Source organism: Chenopodium album, chromosome 6 (assembly GCF_948465745.1).
Source record: "Chenopodium album chromosome 6, dcCheAlbu1.1, whole genome shotgun sequence".
Lineage (NCBI taxonomy): Eukaryota > Viridiplantae > Streptophyta > Magnoliopsida > Caryophyllales > Amaranthaceae > Chenopodium > Chenopodium album.
In genome coordinates, this window is record NC_137839.1 from 1856039 (window position 1) to 1872952 (window position 16914).

At 36.2% G+C, this 16914-nt stretch overlaps 1 protein-coding gene and 1 pseudogene across 2 annotated transcripts; one reads left to right on the forward strand and one right to left on the reverse strand.

Annotated features, from left to right (window-relative positions):
- Positions 1-10838: 10838 nt before the first annotated feature.
- LOC145634232 (phosphatidylinositol N-acetylglucosaminyltransferase subunit P-like) lies at positions 10839-16534 on the reverse strand. Of its 2 annotated transcripts, none has more exons than XM_081685656.1 (7): positions 16365-16534; positions 15106-15175; positions 13628-13834; positions 13403-13475; positions 12716-12834; positions 12442-12612; positions 10839-11282 (listed from the first exon to the last, which is right to left on the reverse strand). In XM_081685656.1, the coding sequence occupies exons 3-6, from the start codon at positions 13812-13814 to the stop codon at positions 12488-12490; spliced, it is 504 nt and encodes a 167-aa protein (XP_081541782.1). In that variant the 5' UTR covers positions 13815-13834; positions 15106-15175; positions 16365-16534; the 3' UTR covers positions 10839-11282; positions 12442-12487. The 2 variants fall into 2 exon arrangements, with proteins under 2 accessions (XP_081541782.1, XP_081541781.1); XM_081685655.1 differs by lacking the exon at positions 10839-11282 and adding an exon at positions 11765-12083.
- LOC145636123 (cysteine-rich receptor-like protein kinase 10 pseudogene) lies at positions 11003-11688 on the forward strand (annotated as a pseudogene).
- Positions 16535-16914: the final 380 nt, after the last annotated feature.

The following is a 16914-nucleotide window of genomic DNA, read 5'->3' on the forward strand; positions in this document are numbered from 1 at the left end:
CATATAATGCCGTTTGGAACCATATATATGATAATTATTTGTTGTTATAAATGTTCGCGGTAGACTTGATTTTATGAAATTGGTGCAAGTTGTACACCGATAAATTGGTTGTTTAAAGGCAAATTGGATGATTCCACCCACTCAATTGGACTCCCGGCAGGTATTAGAGACCATGGTAAACATTTCGGCAATTTTTATTTATGGGCAATAAAAAATCAAGAAATTTCAAAATTGAAGGCTAATATCCACGCTTTTTGAGAAATTTTGGAGGTTTCGGGGCCGGTGACAAAAATTCTTGAAATTATTAGAGATATATCTCGAGGTCATATAATGCCGTTTGGAACCATATATGATCATTATTTGTTGTTATAAATGTTCGTGGTAGGCTTGAGTTAATGAAATTAGTGCAAGTTATAAACCAAAAAATTGGTCGTTTAAAGGCAAATTGGATTGGTTCCACCCACCCAATTGGACTCCCGGCGGGTATTAGGGACCATGGTAAACATTTCGGCAATTTTTATTTCCAGGCGAAAAAAAGTAAAAAAAAATTCCAAAATTGAAATCCACGCTTTTTTGAGAAATTTAGGATGTTTCGAGGCCCGTTGTCGAAATTTTTTGAGATTTTAAGGTATACATCTCGGGGTCATATAATGCTATTTGGAACTATATATAATCATTATATGTTGTTATAAATGTTCGTAGTAGGCTTGAGTTAATTAAATTAGTACAAGTTATAAACCGGTAAATTGGCCGTTTAAAGACAAATAGGATGGTTCCACCCACCCAATTGGTCTCCCAAAGGATATTACGGACCATGGTAAACATTTCGGCAATATTTATTTCCGGGAGAAAAAAAGTAAAAATTCCAAAATTGAAGACTAATATCTATGCTTATTGAAAAATTACGAAGGTTTTGTAGCTGGGGTCGAAAAGCAATGAGATTTTAGGAGATACATCTCGGGATCATATAATGACGTTTCACACCATAAATGATCATTTTATGTTGTCATAAATGTTCGTGATAGGCCTGAATTAATGAAATCGGTGCAATTTGTAAACCAATAAATTGGCCGTTTAAAGGCAAATTGGTTGGTTTCCCTACCCAATTGGACTCTCGGAGGGATTAGGGACCATGGTAAACATTTCGGCAATTTTTATTTCCGAGCAAAAAAAGTTAAAATTTTCCAAAATTGAAATCCGCGTTTTTTATGAAATTTAGGATGTTTCGTGGCACGTTGTCGAAAACTTTTGAGATAAGGGGATACATCTCAGGCCATATAATGTCATTTGGAACCATATATTATCATTATATGATGTCATAAATGCTCATAATATGCTTGAGTTATATTAATTAGTGCAAGTTGTAAATCGGTAAATTGGTCGTTGAAAGGCAAATAGGATGGTTCCACCCACCCAATTGAACTCTCGAAGGGTATTAAGCACTATGGTAAACATTTCAGCAATTTTTATTTCCGAGCGAAAAAAATTCAAAAATTGAAAGATATCCAATCTTTTTAAGAAATTAAGGAGGTTTCGGGGCTCAGTGTCGAAAAGCCTTTAGATTTTAGAGGATACAACTCGGGGTTATATAATGTCGTTTGGAATCATGTATGATTATTATAAGTTGTCATAAATGTTCGTGGTATGCTTAAAATAATGAAATCGGTGCAAGTTATAAATCGGTAAATTGGCCGTTTAAAGCATATTGGATGGATCCACCCAACCAATTGGACTTTAAGAGGATATAAGGGACCATGGAAAACATTTCGGCAATTTTAATTTCCGGACAAGAGAAAGTTAAAAAATTCCAAAATTGAAGAATATCCAAACTTTTTGAGAAATTTTGGTGGTTTCGGGCCCCGGTGTCGAAAATTCTTGAAATTATAAGAGATATATCTCAGAGTCATATAATTCCATTTGGAACCATATATGATTATTATTTGTTGTTAGAAATGTTCGTGGTAGGCTTGAGTTAATGAAATTGGTGCAAGTTGTAAATTGGATGGTTCCACACACCCAATTGGACTCCCGGCGAGTATTAGGCACCATGGTAAACATTTCAGCAATTTTTATTTCCTTGCAAAAAAAGGAAAAAAAGTTCTAAAATTAAAATCTACGCTTTTTGAGAAATTTAGGATGTTTCGAGGCCCGGTGTCGAAAAAGGTTTGAGATTTTAGAGGATACATCTCGGGGTCTTATAATGCCGTTTGGAACCATATATGATCATTATATGTTGTCATAAATATTCGTCGTAGGCTTGAGTTAATTAAATTGGTGCAAGTTGTAAATAGGTAAATTGACCGTTTAAAGGCAAATAGGATGATTCTACCCACCCAATTGGTCTTCCAAAGGATATTAGGGACCATGGTAAACATTTCGACAATTTTTATTTCTGGGCACAAAAAAGTAAAAAAATTTCAAAATTGAAAGCTAATATTCAGGCTTTTTTAGAAATTTTGTAGGTTTCGGGGGGCTGGTGTCGAAAAGAAATGAGATTTTAGGGGATACATCTCGGGGTCATATAATGCCGTTTGGAACCATAAATGATCACTATATGTTGTCATAAATGTTCGTGGTAGACTTGAATTGATGAAATCAGTGCAATTTATAAACCGGTAAATTGGTCGTTTAAAGGCAAATTGGTTGGTTCCACCTACCTAATTGGACTGCTGGAGGGTATTTGGGAGCATGGTAAACATTTCGGCAATTTTTATTTCCGGAAGAAATAAAGTCAAATAATTCCAAAATTGAAATCCACGCTTTTTGAGAAATTTGGGATGTTTCGAGCTCCGGTGTCGAAAAGTTTGAGATTTAAGAGGATACATCTCGGGATCATATAATTTCGTTTGGAACCATATATTATGATTATATGATGTCTTAAATGTTCATAATAGACTTGAGTTATATTAATCAATGCAAGTTGTAAACAGGTAAATTGGTCGTTTAAAGGCAAATAAGATTGTTCCACCCACCCAATTGGACTCCCGGAGGGTAAAATAGATCATGGCAAACATTTCGGCAAATTTTATTCTTGGGCGATGAAAAGTAAAAAATTCCAAAATTAAGGGCTAATGTCCACGCTTTTTGAGAAATTTTGGAGGTTTTAGAATACGGTGTCGAAAAGCCTTTAGATTTTAGGGGATACAACTCGGGGTTATATAATGCTGTTTGGAACCATATCAGATCATATCATTATATGTTGACATAAATGTTTGTGGTAGGCTTGAGTTAATGAAATCGACGCAAGTTGTAAACCGGTAAATTGGTCGTTTAAAGGCAAATAGGATGGTTCCATCCAATTGGACTCCCGGAGGGTATTAGAGACAATGGTAAACATTTTGGCAATTTTCTTTTTTCTAAACGAAAAAAAGTCAAAAAATTCCAAAATTGAAGGCTAGTCATTGCTTTTTAGGAATATTTGGTGTCTTTAGGGCCCGGTGTTGAAAAGTTTTTAAATTCTAGGGAATTCATCTCAGGGTTATATAATGTCGTTTGGAACCATATATGAACATTATTTGTAGTCATAAATGTTCGTGGTAGGTTTGAGTAAATGAAATAAGTGCAAGATGTAAATCGATAAATTGAACGTTTAAAGGCAAATTGGATGGTTCCATGCACCAAATTGGACTCCCAAAGGATATTAGGGACCATAGTAACCATTTCGGCAATTTTTATTTTCAGGCAAAAAAGTCGAAAAATTCCAAAATTGAAGGCTATCTATGGTTTTTGAGAAATTTTGGAGGGTTCGAGGCCCGGTGTCGAAAAGTCTTGAAATTATAAAGGATAAATCTCGGGGTCATATCATTCCGTTTAGCACCATATATGATCATTATTTGTTGTCATAAATGTTCATGGTAGGCTTGAGTTACTGAAATTGGTGCAAGTTGTAAATCGATAAATTGGTCGTTTAATGGCAAATTAGATAGTTCCACCTACTCAATTGGACTCCCGGCGGGTATTAGGGATCATGGTAAACATTTCGGCAATTTTAATTTCCGGACAAAAGAAAGTCTAAAAATTCCAAAATTGAAATCTACGCTTTTTAGGAAATTTGGGATGTTTCGAGGTCAGGTGTCGAAAATTTTTGAGATTTTAGAGGATACATCTCGGGGTCTTATAATGCCATTTGGAACCATATATAATCATTATATGTTGTTATAAATGTTCGTAGTAGGCTTGAGTTAATTAAATTGGTGCAAGTTGTAAACAGGTAAATTGGCTGTTTTAAGGCAAATAGGATGGTTCCACCCACCCAATTGGACTCATGGTTGGTATTAGAGACCATGGTAAACATTTCTGCAATTTTTATTTTTGGGCGAAAAAAAGTAAAAAAATTCCAAAATTAAAGGCTAATATCCATGCTTTTTGAGAAATTTCGAAAGTTTCAGCGATGGTGTCGAAAAGAAATGAGATTTTAGGGGATACATCTCGGGGTTATATAATGCCGTTTTGAACCATAAATAATCATTATATGTTTTCATAAATATTCGTGGTAGGCTTGAATTAATGAAATCGATGCAATTTATAAACCAGTATTGGTCGTTTAAAGGCAAATTGGTAGGTTCCACCTACCAATTGGATTCCCGTAGGGTATTAGGGACCATGGTAAACATTTCGGCAATATTTATTTCCGGGAGAAAAAAAGTCAAATAATTCCAAAATTGAAATCCACGCTTTTTGAGAAATTTGGGATGTTTCGAGGCCCGGTGTCGAAAAGTTTGAGATTTAAAGGGATACATATTGGGGCCATATTATGTCGTTTAGAACCATATATTATTATTATATGATGTCATAAATGTTCATAATAGGCTTGAGTTATACTTCCTCTGTTCTTTTTTACTTGACCCGCTTTGACTTTTACACTATTCACCATCTCTCCTTTGACCGTGTTTTGTGAATAATATGTAAGGGAAAACATATTCATGTTGGATCATTTTGAATTTGTCTCAATAAGTACTATCATAATATATAACTTTTATATTTTTTAACTATGGAGAATTAAAGTTATTGACCGTTAAAGTTTTGCATTGGCAAGCGTGATAAAAGAAACAGGTTAAGAAAAAAGAACCGGTAAATTGGTCGTTTAGAGGCAAATAGGATGGTTCCACCCACCCAATTGGACTTCCGGAGGGTATAAGGGACCATAGTAAACATTTCAGCAAATTTTATTTTCGGGCGATGAAAAGTAAAACAATTCCAAAATTGAAGGCTAATATCCACGCTTTTTGAGAAATTTTGAAGGTTTCGGGGCTCGGTGTTGAAAAGCCTTTAGATTTTAGGAGATACAACTCGGGGTTATATAATGCTATTTGGGAAACCATATATGATCATTATAAGTTGTCATAAATCTTCGTGGTAGGCTTGAATTAATGAAATCAGTGCAAGTTATAAATCGGCAAATTGGCTGTTTAAAGCAAATTGGATGGTTCCACCCAACCAATTGGACTTCCAGAGCGTATTAGGAATTTCCGAACAAAAAAAGTCAAAAAATTCCAAAATTGAAGGCTAATATCCTAACTTTTTGAGAAATTATGGTGGTTTCGAGGCCCGGTGTCGAAATTCTTAAAATTATAGGGGATATATCTCGAGGTCATATAATGACGTTTAGAACCATATATAATCATTATTTGTTGTAAAAAATGTTCATGGTAAGCTTGAGTTAAAGAAATTGGTTCAAGTTGTAAACCGATAAATTGGTCGTTTAAAGGCAAATTGGATAGTCTCACCAACCCAATAGGACTCTCGGCGGGTATTAGGGACCATGGTAAACATTTTGGCAATTTTCATTCCCTTGCGAAAAAAGGAAAGAATTCTAAAATTGAAATCTACGCTTTTTGAGAAATTTGGGATGTTTCGAGGCCCGGTGTCAAAAAGTTGAGATTTTAGAGGATACATCTCGTGGTCTTATACTGCCGTTTGGAACCATATATGATCATTATATGTTGTCATAAATGTTCGTAGTAGGCTTGAGTTAATTAAATTGGTATAAGTTGAAAACCGGTAAATTGGCCGTTTGAAGGCAAATAGGATGGTTCCACCCACCCAATTGGTCTCCCAAAGGATATTAGGGACCATGGTAAACATTTCGGCAATTTTTGTTTCTAGCCGAAAAAAAGTAAAAAAATTCCAAAATTTAAGGCTAATATCCATGCTTTTTGAGAAATTTCGAAGGTTTCTGGCTGGTGTCGAAAAGAAATGAGATTTTAGGGGATACATCTCGGGGTCATATAATGTCGTTTGGAACCATAAATGATCATTATATGTTGTCATAAATGTTCGTGGTAGGCTTGAATTAATGAAATCGGTGCAATTTGAAAACCGGTAAATTGGTCGTTTAAAGGCTAATTGGTTGGTTCCACCTAACCAATTGGACTCCCAGAATAATAAACATTTCGGCAATTTTTATTTCCGAGAGAAAAAAAGTCAATAAATTCCAAGATTGAAATCCACGCTTTTTGAGAAATTTGGGATGTTTTGAGGCCCGATGTCGAAAAGTTTGAGTTTTAAGGGGGTACAGCTCGGGGTCATATAATGTCGTTTAAAATCATATATTATCATTATATGATGTCATAGCTGTTCATAATAGGCTTGAGTTATATTAATGAGTGCAAGTTGTAAACCGGTAAATTGGTCGTTTAAAGACAAATAGGATGGTTCCACCCACCCAATTGGACTCCCGAAGGTTATAAGGGACCACGGTAAACAATTCGGCAAATTTTATTTTCGGGCGATAAAAAGTAAAAAAATTCCAAAATTGAAGGCTAATATCCACGTTTTTTGAGAAAATTTTGTAAATTTCGGGGCTAGGTGTCGAAAAGCCTTTAGATTTTAGGGGATACAACTCGGGGTTATATAATGCCGTTTGGAACCATATATGATCATTATATGTTGTCATAAATGTTTGTGGTAGGCTTGAGTTAATGAACTCGGCGCAAGTAGTAAACAAGTAAATTGGCTGTATAAAGGCAAATTGGATGGTTCCATCCAATTGGATTCCCGGAGGGTATTAGAGACAATGGAAAACATTTTGGCATTTTTTTTTTCTGAACGAAAAAAAAATCCAAAAATTAAAAAATAGAAGGATAATCAACGTTTTTTAAGAATATTTGGTGTCTTTAGGGCCCGGTGTTGAAAAGTATTCAAATTCTAGGGAATACATCTCGGGGTCATATAATGTCGTTTGGAACCATATATAAACATTATTTGTGATCATAAATGTTCGTTGTAGGCTTGAGTAAATCAAATCGGTGCAATATGTAGATCGGTAAATTGGCCGTTTCAAGGCAAATTGGATGGTTCCATCCACCAAATTGGAATCCTAGAGGATATTAGGGAACATGATAACCATTTCGGTAATTTTTATTTTCAAGTGAAAAAAAGTCAAAAAATTCCAAAATTGAAGGCTATCCACGGTTTTTGAGAAATTTTAGAGGTTTCGAGGCCCGGTTACGAATAGTCTTGAAATTATAGGAGATATATCACGGGGCCATATAATGTTGTTTGGAACCATATATGATCATTATTTGTTGTTATAAATGTTCGTGGTAGGCTTGAGTTAATAAAATTGGTGCAAGTTGTAAACCTATAAATTGGTCATTTAAAGGCAAATTGGATGGTTCCACCCACTCAATTGGACTCCTGGCGGGTATTAGAGACCATGATAAACATTTCGGTAATTTTTATTTCCGGGCAAAAAAAGTAAAAAAAAAAAAAAAAAAAAAAAAAAAAAAAAAAAAAAAAAAAAAAAATCCAAAATTAAAGGCTATCCATGGCTTTTGAGATATTTTGGAGGTTTCGAGGCCCGGTTACGAAAAGCCTTGAAATTATAAGGGATATATCTCGGCGTCGCCGTTTGGAACCATATATGATCATTATTTGTTGTTATAAATGTTCATGTTAGGCTTTAGTTAATGAAATTGGTGCAAATTGTAAACGGATAAATTAGTCGTTTAAAGGCAAATAAGATGGTTCCACCCACCCAATTGGTTTCCCGGAGGGTATTAGGAAACATGGTAAACATTTCGGCAATTTTTATTTCCGGGCAAAAAAAAGTAAAAAATTCCAAAATTGAAGGCTAATATCCATGCTTTTCGAGAAATTTCGAAGATTTCGTGTCGAAAAGAAATGAGATTTTAGGGGATTCATCTCTGGGTCATATAATGCCATTTAGAATCATAAATCATCATTATATCTTGTCATAAATGTTCGTGGTAGGCTTGAGTTAATGAAATCAGAGCAATTTGTAAACCGGTAAATTGGCCGTTTAAAGGCAAATTGGTTGGTTCTACCCACCCAATTGGAACCCCAGAGGGTATTAGGGACCATGGTAAACATATCGGTTATATTTATTTCCGGGCGAAAAAAGTCAAAAAAAATCCAAAATTGAAATCCATGCTTTTTGAGAAATTTGGGATGTTCGAAGCCCGGTGTCAAAAACTTTTGAAATTCAAGGGGATATATCTCGTGGTCATATAATGTCGTTTGGAACCATATACTATCATTATAGGTTGTCACAAATATTCGTAACAGGCTTGAGTTAATGAAATCGATGCAATTTGTAAATCGGTAAATTGGTCGTTTATAGGCAAATTGGATGGTTCCACCCAACCAATTAAACTTCAAAAGGGTATTGAGGACCACGGTAAACATTTCGGCAATTTTAATTTCCGGAAAAAAAAAAAGTCAAAAAATTCCAAAATTTAAGGCTTATATCACAACTTTTTCAAAAATTTTAAAGGTTTTGGGGCTTGGTGTCGAAATGTCTTGAAAGTATAAGGGGTATATATCGGGGTCATATAATGTCGTTTGGAACCATAAATGATCATTATTTGTTGTCATAAATGTTCGTGGTAGGCTTGAGTTAATGGAATCGGTGCAAGATGTAAATCGGTAAATTGGTCGTTTAAAGGCAAATTGGATGGTTCCACCCACCTAATTAGACTCCCTGAGGGTTTTTGGGACCATGGTAAACATTTCGGTAATTTTTATATCTGAACGAAAAAATGTTAAAAAATTCCAAAATTGAAGGCAATCCATGCTTTTTGAGAAATTTCGGATGTTTCGGGGCCCGGTGTCGAAAAACATTGAGATTTTAGAGGATACATCTCGGGGTCATATAATGCCGTTTGGATCCATATATGATCATTATATGTTGTCATAAATGTTCTTGGTAAACTTGAGTTAATGAAATCAATGAAAATTGTAAACTGGTAAATTAGTCATTTAAAGGCAAATTGGATGGTTCCACCCAAGCAATTAGACTCCAGAGGATATTAGGGACCTTGGTAAACATTTCGGCAATTTTTATTTCCGAGTAAGAAAAAGTCAAAAAATTCCAAAATTGAAGGCTAATATCCACGGTTTTTGAGAAATTTTTGAGGTTTCGAGTAGAGCTGTCGATTCAAGTAAACAGGTCAGGTTTTGGTCAGTAAGAGTGGGTCGGGTCAACTCGTGTCGAGTCAATTCGGATTAATTCCATAACCTATGCGGGCCGGGTTTGGGTTAGGTCATGTTTGAGTCGGGTCACGTCAGGTCATACTTCTTATCGGGTTTTGGTGGGGTTTAGGTCGGGTTACATTTGGGTCGGGTGAACAATAGGTCGGGTGAGTACACAGGTTAAGGTAATTCCCGGGTTCGGTTCAAGTCAATAATTTGCAGGTTAGAAACAGGTCGGGTTATTCTCGGGTTTTAGTCGGGTTCGGTTCAAGTTAATAATTTGGGGGTTATAATTAGGTCGGGTCATTTTCAAGTCGGGTCATTCTCCGGTTCAAGTCGAGTTCGGTTCGTTCAAGTCAATCATTTGCGGGTTATAATCAGGTTGGGTCATTTCCAAGTCGGGTCATTCTCAAAGTCGAGTCGGGTTATGTTCAAGTCAATAATTTGCAGGTTACAATCAGGTCGGGTCATTTCCAAGCAAGGTCATATTCGGGTTCAACTAACTACAAATAGATAATTATCATTTTTATCAAGCTAATTAATTTTTTTGACTATAATATATATGGCAATATACTAGGGAACTATAGTCTATAAATTAGGAAGATAATTATCTACTTTGACCGTTCAACAAATATATATTATATTTAACTCTTAAATTTGAGGATGATGCTCCTTTCTTTTGCTGGCTTTGACCGACTTAGTCTCCCTAGACAAAATGCTTTGATCAACAATAATAAGGTGGTCTAAATTGCATTTAAGGTGATTTGAAATCGAGTCAGGAACAATTTGGGTTGAATTTAGGTCGGGTCAATAACAAGTCATGTTGATTTCGAGTCGAGTTAGTAACATATCGGATTGAATTTTTGGGTCGGGTTAGTAATTGGTCCAGTAAAATTCGGGTCGGCTCAATAACAAGTCGGGTTGAATTTGGGTCAGGTCAATAACAAGTCCGGTTGATTTCGGGTCGGGTTTGTAACAGGTTGGGTTAAATTCGGGTCGGTTAGGAACGGGTCGGGTTGAATTCAGGTCAGGTTAGTAACAAGTCGAGTTAAATTCGGGTTTTGACGGGTAAAAACGGGTTTGGGTCAATTTCGGTTCAAGTCGGGTTCGGCTCAGGTCAATAATTAAAGGGTTACATTCGGGTCGGGTCATCTCCGGGTTAGTTCGGGTTTGGGTATCACATACTCGGGTCTAGGGTTGGTTTCAGGTCGGGTCGGGTCAGGTCAGGTTTGGGTCACCATTTTTTTTGGGTTCAGATGGGTCGGTTAATAATCGGGTTTGAGTCGGTATTTCGGGTCGGGTCAACTTTTGACAGCTCTAGTGCTAATGAAGGATACAACCTCTTAGAATACATAAGTAATTAAGCAGCCAGCTAAGTTATACAGTGAGATTTAAATCCTGTATATGAAAAATCTAATTTTGAAAAATATATATGGTTGTTGAATTGGCATATGAATTGTGGAAAGAAGATGAAATGCAAGGACTTTAGCATATAAAGACAGGACAGGAAACTGCAGACTGCAGTAAAGAGACTTTCAAAAGCATCACGCCAAGGATTTGAGCAGTTATGGGATTTCGCGTGAAAAGAGAAGAAAAGATGCTTATTTATGAATACCTTCCAAATAGCAGCTTGGATTATTATCTCTTCGGTATAGCTTTTGTTTGACTAAGTTCACCGATGACAACAAATCTAGTCAGTGAACTGCTGAAAACATGGACATAATGTTCTACCAGCTTATTGATTCTTCTGTGTCTTTCAAATCATTACAGATCCTGTGAAAAGTTTGCAGCTTGACTGGGGAAAGCGTGCTCACATCATTGAAGGAATTATTCAAGGCCTTTTGTACCTGCAAGAATACTCAAGGCTAACGATCATACATCGAGATCTAAAAGCTAGTAACATTTTACTTGACAAAGATTTAAATCCTAAGATTTCAGACTTTGGCATGGCAAGAATATTCCAAACAGATGAATATGAAGCAAATACAAGCAAGATTGTAGGAACATAGTGAGTATATGGTTATGCCTGTATTCTTGTTCTTCACCAATTATTTAGGTCATACTCTGACAAATTAATCATATTTTGGCAGTGGATATGTCCCTCCGGAGTATGTAAAACAAGGAGTATACTCAAGAAAACATGATGTTTATAGCTTTGGAGTGCTGCTGCTACAAATCATAAGTGGTAAGAGAAATAACCAATTCTATGGTGCTAATGAAGGATACAACCTCTTGGAATATGCAAGTAATTAAGCAGCCAGCTAAGTTATATAGTGAGATTTAAATCCTGTATATGAAAAATCTAATTTTGAAAAATATATATGGTTGTTGAATTGTGGAAAGAAGATGAATGCAAGGAGTTTGCGGATCCATCATTAGACGATTCAAATTCAAAATATAAGCTAATGAGATGTATGCAAGTTGCTCTACTATGCGTTCAAGAAAAGCAGGAGGATAGACCATCCATGTTGGAAATTTCAGCCATTCTCAATCACAAAATTAAACACATTATGATTCCAAAAAGGCCGGCGTATTCCACCAAACCAGATGCAGAGCCAAGTCAGGCAACTCCATGCTCACAACATTTGAATTTTTCTAATCTTGATTCAGTATTATCTGAGCTTGAACCTCGATAACGTTCTACTGCCCTGCAACCCCCCCCCCCCCCCAAAAAAAAAAAAAAACCACCAAAATTATACTCATTTTAGTTTGTTTTTAGAATTCAATTTAAAATTACTTCTGAGTTAGCAGGAGTATAAATGTAATATATTATTAATCCCTCAAGCATGCAAAAAATCCTAAAGATATCACTGATCCAACTCATGCAGAGGGAAATTCTTTACTTCAAAGGTTTAAAAAAAGAATTCTTATATTCACTTATGTGTGTAGAGGCAGAAAAAAGCATACATATATGTTACTGAGCCCTTGATGTTATTACGAGTTAGCCTTACAATTATTTAACTAATCAGACAAGCAATGCAATGTGCTATAAGCAAAACCGCTTACCAGATATTTTCAACGTTTGGTCCACATATGTCAACATAAACATTTGTCACTTCAAATCTCTAAACATAAGCTCATTTATTTGGTTGATGCCAATATCCGAGATAGGTTCAATAGGCTGATCATCTTCAACAGTTGATGTCTTGAAATTTTGTGGCTCTCTGCTGTGCTCATCTGTCATGCAAAACAGCACTAAAAGTCATGTCTGATCTCAAGTTCTCAACAATGCAAGTGTAAGGAAAACATTCAAGATATTGAGGTTCCAGAATTAGCTTACCATAAATCACATTTAAGGAGGTTGGAGAAGGAGTTGCCATAAAGTTAAGGCCTATATAAAATGCCAGTCCCAAGACTATTATGACCATACAATAAGTTGGTACAGCTACAGCCCAGTACCTAGAATGAGAAACAAACTAAATCATCATCATATTGCCAAATAGGTTGATAAACAACAGTAGTTGAACATAAAATCAGGGCAAAAATCCCAAAAAGGATAGCACTAGAAGTCTAGAACTCCAAATGACCAAGCACCAATGCATGGGGAGCAAGTTCAATAGCATAATTAAAGTGTAACCGACAAAGTCAAGAAGCAGTGAAAGAAGATTTTTAACCTGCTGGCCAGCACAGTATTTGTTATACAATGCCTGAGGCTTGATGCACCAAGGCAATGGGAATTTTTACAATGATCTGCATCCTTCAGTGTCAAAAAATCAATTTTTTTGTAAGGTTGCAACTCCTCTGTGACCAGTTATGCCTCTGTTTAATTGTTTCAGTTTCCAATAAGAAGATGAATCCCCTCCCCCTCCCCCCCCCCCCCCCACCCCCCGCCCGCTTCCCTCCTCACCCCTAAGAAAGTGTAGACTTGCAAGCCAGGGAGACATTGCTTGATAAACAGTAGAGGCTGCTCTTGTAGATTAAATGCTTGGTTTATTTAGAGTCAAAATACAAGAAGTGCACAGCTCACCTGCTAGGATAGTAGAAGAACCCAATAGAATGCAACCAGTGCTCAGGAACATATGCCCATATGAAGAATATAGCTGTTCAACAAATGTAACAAAAGTTCTGTAAGTGAATGAAAACAAAAAAAGTACAACATATGCAGATCTAAGCAGATTTATTTATACCATAAAACCCAATCAAAGCACAAACAAAATACTCCACGAGAAAATGACACGAATATCAAATATACCTGTTGCAACAATAGTTGTTATAGAACCCACAAAGCCATATACTTCAGCTGGTTTTGGACCATGCTGACCAGATACACCCAATCCAGAAGCCTTATTATCAACATTCAGGGAGGAGCCAACACCTTTCCTTTTCCTCGACAGGCTGAGAACTCTTCTTGGGCTATTAACAGGAGGAGGATCCTCCATATTGTTCTATGGTACACCCCCTGTAAGACCATCAAATACAAGCAGAATTCACTTAAATATCTGAAATATGAGCAATCTTGAAATCATCAAGATCCAATGTTCTGTTACAACTTTACATCCGTCTGAAGTTCTGATATTCCAAAAAAAAAGAAGGAAAAATTGTCCGGAATAATCTCACTTTTGAGCCATCCGCCCAAAATAATCCCACCTTTGGATTAATTTTAAATAATCCGACCTTTATAGTCAATCTGCTCCTAATGGTCCCAACCGGTCATGTAACTTGTTATAATAGGTTACCTGACACGTGGCGGCCTGTGATTTGGTACAAAAAATAAATGTGAAATAAAAATTTAAACAAAAAAGTTAAATTTTTTTTTTTGTAAAGAAAAAATTTTTAAAAAAACAATTAATTATTTTAAAGCCACCCCACTAGCTGCCAAGCCACCCCACCGCCACTTGAATCCCTGCCCCGACCACCCGAAGTCGGCTTTGATGCTAACTCCAGCGCCAATTCCGACTCCGCCCACGCCAGCCTAACACTCCTCCCCCAGAACCACCAACCAGCCTCGTTAAATCCAAACCCTCGATTCACCGCCAGTTCCCACCCCAACCAGCCACAACAACCACCAACCCCTGCCAACGAGCCCTGACCCCGACTCCAACTAGCACACAAACCCCTTACCCCTGCCAATGAGATCCCACGCCCAGCCCCCAACCCCTTGCCCCACGAAACCCTAACCTATCTCCCTACCGGCGACCGTATTAAAGCCATTGACCCAGTCCTACCACCTAGCCTCAACCTTGATTTCGGTAACGGTTGATTGGTTGTGGTGGTTTAGTGGCGACGGAAAGGGGTAGAGGGGAGGTCGGTGAACCACGTGCGGGGAAGCTAGTGGCTCTGAGCCTCGTCTAGGCCGACGCTAGGGGCGGTCAGGGAGGTAGCTGGGGTCGTGATGGGGCTAGGGTTTGGTTTAAATTTTAGGGTTTTTTTTTTAAAAAGAAATTAAAAATAATTAACTAATGTTAATTACTAACAATCATTTCTTAAAACAAAATTAAAATAAAACATATTTTTTACCAATCACGTGATGACACTTGTAAATTAAACTTAATTAAAAAAAAAATTACCTATCCCGGTTACACAGGTTAATTGGGACCATTAGGAGCAGATTGACAATAAAGGTCGGATAATTAAAAATAATCCAAAGGTGGGATTATTTTGGGCGGATGGCTCAAAGGTGGGATTATTCCGGGCAATTTTTCCCAAAAAAAAAAAGTACTCCGACCATACCTTTTCAATCTTTACACTTTGACCATTTTTCAGCAATAAGTTGCTTGCCTAGTCAGCTATTTCTCCCTTCCTGCAATGGTGTCAGCATTTACATGAGTGCACTGGTAGCATGTTATTTGTCCTTCTAAAAAAACCCACAGGACTGGAAAGGGCTTGATCAAACTAGCTAATTTTGCCAGAAAAGAAGCACTATGCATTTAATTTCTATCAAAAAAAAGTACTTGTTTTTCAAATAGTTTTTCCAAAAAAAAATGCCGCAAAACCATATCTCTATACTTGTGGGATAAGTATCATGAAGTCCAAAATTTACCAAGTCCCCCTTGTATCTCATGAAGCAATATTAGTAGCATACAAATACATCAAAGTTACAACACAAAACTAGGTTTTTACCAGCAAGATAAGGCAATTAAGATTGCTTCTAATCTTCTATAGGTCTATTATGTCTTGAACTAGATGGTACGGTTAAAAAACACATTCTAGAATAGTTCTCTATCGCCAATTTGCCACTTTTCAGTTAACAATGATTTCCAATATCTACGGCAATGTCAACACTAAACAAAAACTTTTTTTCCACCCAAAACCAATCCGGATGCCTGATAGAACTTGTACCAAAAATTATAACACCCCTCCCTCCTTCCCCCACTGGAAGTCCATATCACATTGAGGACCGCAGAACCTCAAACAAAGCATTGAGTTGTCGACCAAAATTCCCAATCACTTACAACTTCCAAAGAAAATGGTGACATTACATCACTATTCATAAGTTCAGCCTTCATCTTGCTAAATCTCCCAATAACAACCAACATTAAGGAACTAGTTTCTTTTTATAAAATCAAATTTCCCTAAAGGTATCCAACACCATGAAGGTTCACCATTGTTACGCGACGCAGTTACGGTTCCTAATGGAGGCATCCAATAAGAAATTCCATAACAAAAGGCCAATTTCTATCAAAGTCACTTACATTATATGACAGTGGAACCATTTTTTTTTTTTTTTTTTTTTTACTTGTTCTAAAAAAATCTACATAATTTTCTAGAACTACCAAGATAATCTCATAATCAAGATTAATTAGACATATTTTTTATGTTCCCAAAACAACAATCACAATAACAATCAAAACAAAAACCCAAGAAAATCAAAATTCAACAAATACTTAATTAAATTTCAGATAGACAAATTAGAACTCAGATTTACAAACCCTAAATACAACATAAAATTCCCAAAATTTGAAGATTTAAAAATGGGGAAAAAAATTTACCTCCTCCAAATTTAGATGGTAGTTTTGGGGCGTTACTGAAGAAGCAGCACAGTGTTGTTCATAGCTAAAATTGTACTAATGCCATGAAAAAACGGAGCATTGTAGCCGGTGAAAAATGCGGGCAACTGGAGGTTGCCGGTTATCACAGCGGCGCAGGAGAAGATGGTGACCGGCCACTGGTTAAGGTTGTTGTTCGGTGAAAACAGAGAGGAGAGACAAACAAAAGGAAATTTGGCAGATATCGGAATTACAAAAAAAAAAAAAAAAAAAAAGGGCAATTTGGTCTTTATGAATTTTAATGTAAAATTAGTGAAAACTGAAAAGCTTGAGGCCTTGTTTGGGCAATTCTTTTTTTAAAAAAAATTAAAATATATATATATATATATATATATATATATATATATATATATATATATATATATATATATATATATATATTTTCACATTTTTGTTTTTAGTTTTCAAAACTATCATAATTTTAATAAATTTAACTAGTTTTTGATACATTATAGGACAATCATCAATCATCAATAACTATATACTAAAAGAC

What these genes read in the sequence shown, in the direction of transcription:
- LOC145634232 (XM_081685656.1), bottom strand. Translation starts at nt 13,814, where the DNA reads ATGGAGGATCCTCCTCCTGTTAATAGCCCAAGAAGAGTTCTCAGCCTG. An exon ending in TTCTTCTACTATCCTAGCAG is followed by an intron (nt 12,835 to 13,402) that starts GTGAGCTGTGCA and finishes TTCTCATTCTAG; the next exon opens with GTACTGGGCTGTAGCTGTAC. An exon ending in CTCCTTAAATGTGATTTATG is followed by an intron (nt 12,613 to 12,715) that starts GTAAGCTAATTC and finishes TTTGCATGACAG; the next exon opens with ATGAGCACAGCAGAGAGCCA.